Here is a 12,293-nt window from a genome sequence, read left to right on the forward strand (position 1 = left end):
GAGCCAGCTGTCCCCATCCCTGTGTGTCCCCATCCCTATGAGCCAGCTGTCCCCATCCCTGTGTGTCCCCATCCCTGTGAGTCAACTGTCCTCATCCCTGTGAGCCAGCTGTCTCATCCCTGTGCATCCCCATCCCTGCACATCCTCATCCCCAAAAACCAGCTATCCCCATCCCTGTGTGTCCCCATCCCTGCGAGTCAGCTGTCCCATCCCTGTGCATCCCCATCCCTGCAAGCCTGTGTGTCGCCATCCCTGCACATCCTCATCCCTACAAGCCAGCCGTCCCCATCCCTGTGAGCCAGCTGTCCCCATCCCTGTGCCTCCCCATCCCTGCACATCCTCATCCCTGCGAGTCAGCTGTCCCCATCCCTGTGTGTCCCCATCCCTACAAGTCTGCATGTCCCCATCCCTGCACGTCCCGCTCCCTGCGAGCCAGCCGTCCCCATCTCTGCACATCCTCATCCCCACAAGCTTGCCATCCCCATCCCTGCGAGTCAGCTGTCACCATCCCCGAGTGTCCCCATCCCTGCGAGCCAGCAGCGTGCTGCTACCGGGATAAACAGCAGTTACAGATCGAGATGGGATGGAGGGAGGCTTTTCATGGCATTTCTACCCAGTGTTCTGCAGACAGACAAGTCACTTGCCTGTGTTTTGTTTCAAAAAAACCAAATCTGCGTGCCTCTAGGACACACTCGGAATATCCCCTGCAGACCAGCTCGTACCGCTCACGTTCCCAGCTGCCTACAAGCTCCAGAAAGCTTCTCAGCACATGCTGACACTGAGCAAGGATCAGCTGCTGGGCTGTGCTGATGTCATCTGCCAGCTTCTAGCAGCTGGGGAACCACATCCCAGCGATGTGCAGCTTTTGGACCATGAAAGCTAAATCGCACCCCAACACCCTCCGTTTCGGGATGCTTCCCAAACCCCGGCCAGGCGCAGCTGGAGGGTCCAAGCCCATTGGGAAGACACTGTCAGCATCACCAAGAGAGACTGTTGGAGAGCATGGCTTACCTCTCCGAGGTGGGGTCCTGGCAGTTGAGGGGGTACTTCAGCTCGATTACGTTGCTGTTCTTCTCCCGCAGCAGCCCCTGCTGCTCGGTGTAGTACTGCACCAGCTCGGCCAGCGTGGCGAACTTCTCGCCTCCATAGAGGTCATAGTAATCCCCCGTGTTCTGGATCTTAATGTGCGTCACCTCGTCATTTCTCCTGAGGAAGGAAGGCAAAGACTGTCAGCAGGAGAGATGGAAACCCAACCTTCAGAGTCCAGGTGCCTCCCGAAGGCATCCCCCCACCACCCACGTCTTTAAGCCGCACCACACGCTCTCTGTTCGCTCGGATGCTGCTCGTGCCACTGGCCGTGCTTCTACCGTAGGGGAAGGGATGGATGCTCCTTGGCCAAGAACTGCCTCTGTACCTCGCAAGCTCCCAGCTCGCTCTGCTTCCCAGGCAACCTCGCACAGTGGAGATAAATAATCCCTCCTCTGCCATCCCTTCCTCCTCCTGCCCTGCTGACCCTCTCAGCTGGATGAAGCTCTGACCTCCCGCTGGTTTGCAGGGAACAGTTTTCTATGCACAGGGGTACTCACTATCAGCTAATTAGTTTAAAAAAAAAAACAAACCAGGAAGAAAGCACCCAAACCAATATATTCCCTGATATTTGCAAACTGCACTGAAAGGGTTAATGCCTTCCCCTCTGCAGTGGTGCCCTCCAGGCTCAAGGGAATACCGCTGGGTACCTCCATCAGCCTGTTCCAAGAGCCTCCTCGACCCAGCACAGCCCAGTCTCCGTCCCCAGACGGCCACGCTAACCTCAGGGGCAGGTTAATTGCGTTTTAAACACACTTAGCAGCAGCTAAGGGAGACATGGCTGGAAGCCTGGGGCTTGATGGATGAGCTGGGTCAGAGAGAGATCCGTAAATCCGGGCAAATTTCTCATTCTTCACCGTGCTGAGCGACTCCCAGCATCTCTCAATTTGTTGCCAAAGCAACAGTGAGATGCAGGAGACTCGAGGTGCTATAAGCAGCGCACCACGGCAGACAGATAAACCATCTCATGGCGTGGGGAATCAGAAAAGCTTCGGTGGTCTGTGCATGAGGTTAAACGGGAGGAAGAGCCGGACCATGGCTCTCACAAGCCCAGGTTGCCCAAAGCCTCATCCAGCCTGGCCTTGAACCCCTCCAGGGATGGGGCATCCACAGCTTCTCTGGGCACCCTGGGCCACTGCCTCACCATCCTTGCAGGAAAAAACTTCCTCCTAATATCCAATCTAAATCTGCCCTCTTTCAGCTTAAAACCATTCCCCCCTCGTCCTATCGCTACACCCCCTGATCAAGAGTCCCTCCCATCCCAGTTGCCAACGAGGACTTTGTCGATGTAGAACCAGCAGTTCCAGTTTGTGGTCACACATCCCTTCTTGGACGCTTTGTCTGGCATCGAGGTGATTCCAGTGAGTGCCAACTCAGGGGCAACAACCAGCCCAGCGTGAAGGGAGGCAGCATCCTCAGCATCACCATCACCCCACACCAACAGGTGTGAAAATCTGCGTGTGGGTCCTGCACAGCCACAGCACACCTTGCCAGCAAGGTCTGGGAGACAGAACCCAACGGTGTAACCGATGAGCGGCACTCCTGGGGGTTGCCAGCAATTCTGGTACCTCTGTACAGCCGACTGCCCCGCCAACGCCAGCCGTCCCATGGGCTGAGGCTTCGCGATTGGGCAATCTGAGGGATGAGAACTCACTAGATGGAATACAAACTGGCTGTGACCTTCAGATCCCGGCCAGCACTCCAGTGACAATGCCTCTTCTCGGGGACAAGCAGGCACATGAAGCGCTTGGACCATTCGCGCCAGCGGCTGGACACCGAGAGCCTTTGTGCAGAGCAGAAGGCAGCGGACGAAACGGCGTTTTTGCCACTCCGCCCGGGGCTCAAAAGCTCCCTTTTTCCCCCATCTCCATCCCCATGTCCCAGCCCCACAAAGGCTCAGTTCACAGACCCGCTCCCCCACCCCCAGCGCCTCTGAGTACTCCAGGGATGAAAAGCAGAGAGATAATCGGGGGCCTTCATCCCAGGAGCCCTCGAGGTCATGCTCAACATAAAGGGCATTGATCGCTCCCCGTCTCCTTCCCTTAAAGCTTGCATCACCTCTGCAGCTCCCAACTGGGCGGCTGCACAGTAGCAGGATCCGTTAAACCGTACCCTCGACACGCCGGCTGGGGGAATAAATAAAGCACAAAGGAGATGCTCAGAGTCCTCAGCAGCCCTGCGCCCGCGGGCACGGCGCCTCCGAACAGACACCAGCTCTCATCCAGCCGCTGATGGAGAGCAGATGGCAGCTTTTCTGGCAGCCTCAGAGTCAGACAAGTGAGAGTTGCCTCCACTTCCAGCTAAGCTCCTTGATGCTATCAGCACTTAGCTAGATAATCCAGGAGGGGTTCTTGATCCAAAATATTCCAGCTTTGGGAATCTGCACCCATCCTGCAGCGACCGCCAGTGCATTCTGCTCTCCTTCGCACCAGCCCACGGAGTTTCATGGAAACCTTGTCATAACTCCAGCAGTATGATTTCCTATTTTCCCCTCTTCGGGGACGCTCACAGCTGGATCCGCACCAGCACACGGTCACTTGGTGTGTGGTCTGGTCAGCCACCACTCCATCTTCTCAGCCCACATCCTCTCTGTAATTAAACGGAGCTGCCTTTCCCCTCGCTGGCTTTCAAAAAACCCTTGAAATAGCTGAAAGGAGGTTGAAAGGAGAAGGAAGAGGTTTTGACTGTTTTCCTAAAGGTACTTTCTCCCACTGACACCTCTCTTTTAAGTGCTTTTTCAAAGATGACTCTAAGGTTTCCTTTGAAAACCTTTTATTCCTCAGAAAGGGAAAAAAAAATATAAATATCCCTGTCCAGTTCAGAGGCTAAAAAAAAAAAAAAATCTCTGTCAGGATGCAGTTCTAGGTGAGAATAGGAACACATTGTTCTGTCTGTGTGTGCGTAATGTAACAGGGAAAAGGGGAAAACCCAGTGGGAGGACAGCTGCCCAGGTTTTCAGCTTTCACAGCACACGAAGCTCCTCATTCTGTACTGGTGTTGCAGCTCTAATCCCCAAGAACATTTATGCACGTGTTTTGGGGCCATCATCAGTGGGAAAAGAGAATATCACTGAGGAAATACAAACAAAAACTCATCTACCTAATCCGTGACCATGGCCAAGTGAATTTTCCACATCCAAGACTATAGGAGAACCCTTGCCTCAACTCATGGAATAAAGATGGGATGAGCCAGGAAGGAGCAAGGATTTGCAGGTAAGAGAAGTCAAGGAAAGAATTTTTTCCTTGTCTTCAGTTCGTGATGCCTCCAAGCCCAACACATGGCCTCTAAGCCTGCGTGTGATGTTTAATGTGCTTTCCTGGAAACATGGGGTGTGTGTCACAGCTTTGGCTTACTCAGAACCGTGCGAGCTGGTCAGACTTTCCACCGCGTTGCAGCCTGTCCGTGGGCTGGGGTGGTATCGCTCGGTGCTGTGATAGGGAGGCACGCTGCAGCGCTCTGCCTTTGACTCGCCTCATCCCTGCAGGGCACCGTTCATGCATTAACAGCGTTAATTGGCTCAATCTGATGGCCAGAACAATACTGGTAATTAACGACAGAATGCGACACAAGGTCTCCCTGCAGTAGGAAGGGGTCCAAACCCTCTCTGATGATCTGACCCCTCTCCAGAAAAGAGGAGAGAGAGGTAAAGAGGTAACAGAAATAATAAAAATGCTCTGGGACCCCACAGGCATCCATAGCTGTTCCATGGAGGCTAAGTTTTTACCTGTTCAATTACGTGCCACAGCTGGAAGAGGGGAGGCAGCGGACCAGCACAGCTGGAAGGCACCAAGCCACGGCAGCAGAACCGCACGTGGCCTTTGGCGGAGGCACGGGGACAGAGCTAAGGGAGGAAAACGATGCAAACCTGTGGGCTGGCTCCAGGAGCGCAGTGATGCAGGTGTGGGAGCTGGCTCTCCCGGCAAAGCCGTCTGCCCTGCTGTTCCCGGGTCGTTACGCCATAGCTGGGTATCTCTTCACATCAGCACAGTTGCACAGCCATAGCCTGTGTCTGCTCACACCCTGCCTGGCTGAGCAGCGCTGTCAGTGCTCCGCTTCGCCATCACACAGCACCCTGACTCACCAAATTAGGGGAGAAGAGACACCAAGCTCACAGGAAGATAACCTCCCGTGTTACATGTATCCCCTCGCTGTCACAGCTCTCTGCGACCGTTTATTTTCCATTCTAATTAGCGGCACTTCCTGCCTCTCTCATTAACTCCCAGCCGCTTCTGATTGCAAGATAACCGGGGAGCCAGCGAAGGCAGATCCAAACCCTCCCCACCCAGCCAGCACACAGGATAAGTCGGACTTTTCCCTTCCGCTGTGATGCTCCGTAGCGTGAGATGCTGCGGTGGGTCAGAGCCGCCCGAGAGGCAAAGGGCAGGACCGCTGGGATGTGTTTCCCAACACAAAAGGAAGCATTTAAAAAATAAAGCAGATGCAAACCCTCCCTCTTGCCAAGCTAAGGACTTGGCAGAGAGGAGCGCAGGTTCAGTTCTGGGGATGATTGCAAGGGGGGAAGAAATAAGGTGGAGAAGGGTTTCACCTGAAAAATTAAAGCAACAAGGAGAGGGGAGAGTCTCTGCAGAGCCCATCGGCATTGCCACGCTGCTCTGCCCTGCAGCAGCTCCGGCAGGACCCGACTGGGCAGGGGGAGAGGGGCCTGGGGCGGGACCACAGCTCGGACCGTGCAGGTGCTGCCCACATCCCATTGGACACCAGCATCCTGCCTGCTGGAAACGCTCTGTCCCTTTGCACAGAGTTTCTCTAAACACAGCATTGATTTATAAACTCATTGGAGTTTCCTAAACAAAATGAGGGTTGTTTAAATTCAAGAGAAGCCACCACCAAAAAAAAAAAAAAAGAGGACTGTGTTACGGGTGCCTGGAGAAACCTTTGCTGAGCCATTTCCCCGCAAGGCACCAGCTGGATGATGCTCGTGGAAGGTTCATGCCTTGAGCCCACAACCTGCTCCGTTTATCTCAGCCACTCGCTGGGTCAATGCCACTTTTTGCTTCTTCTCTGTAGCTCACCTTCAGAGAGTTCTATCCGGAGCATCCCCTTACCTGACAGAGAGTGTGAAATCCCCGGGGTTGCTCTTGCTGGGTCGAGCCAGAAAGCTGCCATGGACCCCCCTGGTCAGGAGCAGCTTCTCCGCCTCAATTCCGCTGATGTTGGGATGAAACCACCTGCAAAGTGCAAACGTGAAACGGTAATTACCCTGAGCCCATCCCAACTGCCCTCCCCGCAGGCACTTTCCTCCTACCTCCGAGGCAGGCGCAGAGCCCCGAGCCCACCTGCCAGCACACCCCCCCAGCACGGCTTTCGCTCCGAAGAGCTCTCCATCCAGATGTTACCATGGAGAAAGTCTTCTCAGACACCCATCAGAGAGAGGTCTCTTTCCCAAAGGACTTTTGTCTTCCTCTCCCTCAGCTCAGGCAAAAGCAAAAAAAGGTTTTTGGCATGGGACCAGGGCAGAGCCAGGGATGCAGCAGCAGAGGAAAGGCTGCTTCGCGTGGGGAAAGGGACGGGGTAGAAAAAGAGACACTGCTCACTCAAAGGGGAAAAATGTTTCATCACCTAGTGTGCTACTTGAACGTAATCTTTGCATTTGAAGTGTCATCAAACCAGCTGCTGACCTCATTTCTGATGCTATCAGGCTTGATGAGGTTTTCTCGATGGCATCAGAAGAACTGGTGTTTCCCCAGCCTTTATGAAACACGCATACTACAGCAACCATTCCCCATGTGGCACCAGTTTTACGGCTCGATTTTTCAGAAGCCACTGAAAATCCACTTTCTAAATGCCAGGCTCTTTTGAGTAATCTCCCAAGTCACCCCAAACCGAGAGTCACTGGGTCCTGAAAGTGTTGCTCAGGTTTAGATCACGCTCCTGCAGATGTTGCTGCATGGGTCTCCTGTTATATTTTTCACGAGAGAAAAAAGGAGATGAGCCACAACTTATACTGGATGACAACAAAACCAGCTTATTGAGCATTCCTGGCCAGCACCAACTGCAAGAGAACGGGGATGCACGCTCCAAGCTCCCTCCAGAGCTGGAATTGCTCCTGCACGGGGCTGCGGCATCACGCTGAACCAAACCACTCAGAACTGCAACGCTTCACGTTTTCCAAGCAAAGTGAAACACGGCTTCTCAAAAAGAGCATATCTGGAAATATTTAGTAAACTCGTTTCTTGTATACAGCTGCCTGGAGATCAGATTAGCTGACACGCTGTCCCCCCCAAAGGCTTTGCAGATTTCTCTCGATGGATGCAGAGAAATGCGTAACCCAGCATCGCAGTTACCCCCATCTACCTCTTACTGGGCGTCCCAGTTCCCCTCTTACTGGGGGTCCTAGTTGTCCCAGTTCTCGGCTAACCGGACACCCCAGTCCCCCCAGTTAGCTCTTACTGGGGCTCCCAGTTTGCCTCAAACTGGGCACCCCAGTCCCCCCAGTTAGCTCTTACTGGGGCTCCCAGTTTGCCTCGAACTTGGCACCCCAGTCCCCCCCCAACAGGGACTGCATTAGGAAATACACCCAAAGCCTAAACCTACAAACATAAGCACACGCACACTCATCAGAGCGTGTTTGTCTCCAAAATACACATCGGAAAGGTCAAGAAATGTCACCATCTCCTCCACCATTTGGGATTTCCTCCCTCTCGCCGCAAGCCAAACAGTTTAGATTAAAGATCCTTGAATTCTGGAGGAGGAGAAGACTATTCGGGAAGGGCCATGGAAACAGATGGTAAACAGGAATCCCAGCCTTTCCAAGCCTTGTGCTCCTGACATCCCAAGGGTGACACCGCTTCAGAAAAACCTCCGTCTGCGGGGCCAGCCCTTCACCGCGCGGCAAAACCGCTGCTGGCGTAGGGGCGAATGCCTCGAATGGAGCTTCATGGAGCTCAGGGATGACCCAGAGCTGCCAAAGGCCACACAGAACGTTTCCACTGGATGCCTAACGGCAATAAAACCAGCACAGCATCGCCAGGCAGAATGTAAGAGGAGAAAAATGAAGGAAGCATCGCTGGTAGAGCAGTGGGGTGAGAGCTCTCGTAGGCACGCACCCATAGCCGTGAGCTCACGCCGGTCTTGAGAACATCCCAGCCAGCGGGACAGCAGTGTCCTCGCAGGGGTGTCACCCCCACACCTCCTGTTGTCCCCCATCGCTCCAGGCTCCCACGTAAATACTCATTGCCCAGGGATGCTCCCCTCAGCTGGAGCCAGACCTGTGTGACGCTGAGAAGGGACAATTTTTTTGCAGGTTGTCGGTGTCAGGAAGAGGCGCTGGGGCTGTACATCTGCCAGCATCCGAGGCGCTGGGCTCCTACAAGGAAGAAGGCACCAGGAACAAAAGGACCTTGTGTCCAGCATCCCCTCCGAGGGGAAGGATGAGCACTTGGGAAGGGACCGGAACCCTCTGTGGTTAGCTGGGGACCACGGCTACAAACTGGGTTTGCCTTGGTCCCTTCTCAGCATCTTGTTCTCAGTGAAATACGAGTTTTTGGGGCTCTCCACTTTGATGTCGTCTTTGTGTCACTAAATAGAAACCCATGTGCCCTTCCCCTGAATGGCTGTACCGCTTGGACAGGAACCCGTTCAGACACCCACACTTGTTAAATCTCTGCTCCTTCATCCTGGGAGCGATGGCACAACTGCCACGGCCAGGACACAGCCTGAGGTGCTTTGATCAGGGGGTTTTTCTGCTGACCTGGAGTCAGCTGTACGTGCAGAGAGCATCTTCGGAGCTGTTTTTCATGATGGTTTTCACTGGAGTACATTTGTTGGTAAGCAAAAAGCAACCCGCAACAGAGCAGGCAAGAAGAAAGCATCCCACGCATCTCTCGCTAAACGAAAAAACGTCTCTCGCTATACCAAAAACCTGCAGAGAGCCTTCCCCAGCCCCACAGACTGCAAGCTCCAGCAAGCACCCCTCTCTTGCAGATGGACCCTGGGCTTCGCGTCGGACCTTCTGGACTCATAATTTTTTTTTTTATAGGAAGATCTGCAAGATTCTGAGAAGGAAAACAAATAAAAAGAGGATCCAAACTAGATGCCCACCCCTCACTTGCAGATGGACCCTGGGCTTCGCATCGGACCTTCTGGACTCATAATTTTTTTTTTTTTATAGGAAGATCTGCAAGATTCTGAGAAGGAAAACAAATAAAAAGAGGATCCAAACTAGATGCCCACCCCTCACTTGCAGATGGACCCTGGGCTTCGCATCGGACCTTCTGGACTCATAATTTTTTTTTTTTATAGGAAGATCTGCAAGATTCTGAGAAGGAAAACAAATAAAAAGAGGATCCAAACTAGATGCCCACCCCTCACTTGCAGATGGACCCTGGGCTTCGCATCGGACCTTCTGGACTCATAATTTTTTTTTTTTTAGGAAGATTTGAAAGATTCTAAGGAAAGCAAATAAAAAGAGGTGCCCAACCTAGGTGAAAAAAAAAAAAAAAGAGGCATTATTAATATCACACCGTTGTTTCGATGTCAGCGAATGACAAGCGTTATTGTGCCGTCGGTCCTTCAGGCAACCGCGGAATCGTTAGTGCTTTTTGCAGAACTGAGTCACCCCTAAAGAATTGCTTTAAATAAGAGTGGGGATCTAACAACTTTTCATCTCTAGTGCGACGAGTAAATACACGCTACCTACTTCGGGCAATGCTGCTTTCCGGCTGAGAAATGCATTTCCCTGCCGTCGTTCAATCCATCTGAAAATCAAACTGAAATTAAAAAGCCACCCGCGAGTGCCTTTCAGGAACCAAACAACACAAAGAGATTTATTAAAATAAACAGAGAGAAAATGGAGAGACTTGTGTGCAGTCCCCAACACGGAGTAATGCAAAGGGACCCTTCCCCATCCCGCGGGGACCAAGGTAAGCGATGGTGGTGGCACCGCTCCCCAAGCCCAGGTAAATCAGCCACAGGGACCTCTGGCTTCAGAACAGGTCCCTGGGTGGGAGCAGTGTTCCTGCAGAAGCTCTGAAAAGGAAACCTTTTTCTGTGTTAAAAATTATAATTTCTCTTTAATTAGTAAAGAGTCGTCTACACAGTGTTACTCATTTCCTCCCCAACAGGAGCAAAAAAAAATGTTTTTTTTTTTCCTCCTGGAATGTATCCTTGCACCCCTGTTTGGGGATAAAACAGAATAGTTGAGCAACACCATCACACCCTCAGAAATCTAGAAAACAAGGCGTTTTTAAAAGCCTAGCTGGGAATCTTGGTATTCTGAAGAGCTCCAGCAAACACCCCACGGATAAAAAGCACCATACCCAGAACGACACTTCTGAAAGGATTCAGAGGTCCCTGAATATGGCATTGGGGGGGGGGGGGGGCCGCCACCCCCCCCCCCCCACCCTTGGGAATGACTGCCGGAGGTATCCCAGAGGGATACAGCTCCCAGCTAACGCTTCGGGAGCTGCCCTGGCGCCCGAGATCCCTTAACCTATGGGTAAATAATAATAAAATTCCCAAGCGGGGTCCCAAAGGAGATGGAAGCGAGTTATTCCAGATCACCACCTTTTTTTTTTTTTCCCCCCTCCCTTCTCTCACAATATAAAGACAGCACAAAGAAGGTACGACATGCATCTTGCACAGAAGAGAAAGCTGCCAAGCGACCACACGGATGCACAGCCCAGCAGACACAGGATGTCTGCCCCAAAACCCTGCACACATGAAAGCCAGAGCCACCACCAAACACTTGAAAGCAACTGCCACGGGGCTTCAGAACAACATGTGCCCAGGGTTTCGCTTTTGCAGCTCTTTTGGGGCATCCCTGGAGAAGCCAGCACCAGGTGCCCGTCTCCTGCAGCCCTCCCGGCGCCTGGGTTTGGAGGCTGATGGAGCCCAACGTCAGCGAGAGAATTTGGAGCGTTTGTCATAGCAAAACTTCTTTTTTTTCTTAGGCTTGGAGAGGATCAAAGCAGATGTGGCTCAAGAGAACGCCCACGCGCTTCGTGTGTGGTTAGCGCCGTTCGGTTCAACGCAAACGCCGACCCAGCACGCCCGGGGTGGTTCGAGAAAGTGGAAAAAAAGGGGAGGAGGGGACCAACCGCCACCAGCCTTCCCCTCGGCTGTGCTACAGCCTCTCACCGCCAGCCAGGAGCAGGGGTCAGCATCCACCGCGATGCTGTCGATACGGAGCAGACAGACCCCCCTGGTTCCCCCAAAGGGATGGGCAGGATGCCGACCCTGCCCTTGGAGGCAGCCAAGCAAAAAACCAAACGAAGCGTCTTCCAGGAGAGAAACACGGAGGCTGACTTGTGCGAGCAGCCATCACACGGGGCAAGGACGAAGTTTCCTATCCAGCAAATAAGAAGAAAATTTCAGAACTGCTTAAAGGACACTTATTATCCATATAAAGGGAATATAAAACCCCATCCGTGAGTTGAGGTCAAACTTGTCCTGTGACATTAAGGCTTATTTAGCAAACTGTGTGCTGGGCTGCTGTTGGTTTCAAGATGTTTCCATGCTGAGTTCTGAGCGGTCACGTCTTTATCGAAAGCCGTTCGACACAGGCACGGCTGCGTACAAAGCGTTTCCCAAATCCCACAGAGCCCCAACAGGCTCCTTTGTCGGTTCTCACCTGGTTCAATTCAAATCCCATCAGAAGACTCATTACACCAAGCGCAGCCTCACGGGTGTGCATTAAATAAATAGCCCCGGCAAATCCACTCAATTCTACACGCAGGTAAATATTTTCATTTTCCTAAAGCAATTAGCATCACGACAGCTAACTGTGCCAGTGCACACCATCTCATATCCCCCAAGACTTTTGTAAACAACTTTAAAACAAACAAAATAAAATTTCTTACTACATTTCCCACTCAGCAAACCCCTTTCCACAGCAGGTACAGGCGTCTGCGTCGCGTTCTCTGGGGTTCAACAGCCACTTCTATAGAAACCCATTTGCCTCCTTCCCTATAGATTTCACAGAGCATTCCCCTCATGGATCTCACACTGGTGGGAATGGTTAACTACTTGCTCTGAGAAGGTACACACTTGATTTTATTTTTTTTTTTTTTTTACCTTTCTGCACCCCTGGAACCGGGCTGTGGGAACCGCCTGCATCCCTCGGCAGTCCAACTCTCAAATCCAAACACCCTGGGAACCCTCCAGCCATGGCTCTGGGGAGCCACGTTCCCTTCCCAGAGCTCAGCACCAAGGCAAGAGCAACTCTTCCATCTCATGCAGCCGTCTCT

General features: G+C 52.5%; 1 protein-coding gene across 1 annotated transcript in view; it reads right to left on the reverse strand.

Annotated features, from left to right (window-relative positions):
• The window catches only part of LOC104465171 (tyrosine-protein phosphatase non-receptor type 11-like), a gene marked incomplete at its 5' end in the record, with an annotated part of 12,070 nt that extends 5,795 nt beyond the window's left edge, over positions 1 to 6,275 (reverse strand). Inside the window, 2 exons of the mRNA XM_010078112.1 lie at positions 1,012 to 1,206; positions 6,153 to 6,275. Of these exons, the coding sequence (XP_010076414.1) occupies positions 1,012 to 1,206; positions 6,153 to 6,275 (318 nt within the window). The remainder of the gene's footprint in view (positions 1 to 1,011; positions 1,207 to 6,152) is intronic.
• Between the last annotated feature and the right edge of the window lie 6,018 nt (positions 6,276 to 12,293).

This window comes from Pterocles gutturalis, unplaced genomic scaffold (genome assembly GCF_000699245.1).
Source record: "Pterocles gutturalis isolate BGI_N339 unplaced genomic scaffold, ASM69924v1 scaffold27073, whole genome shotgun sequence".
NCBI lineage: Eukaryota > Metazoa > Chordata > Aves > Pterocliformes > Pteroclidae > Pterocles > Pterocles gutturalis.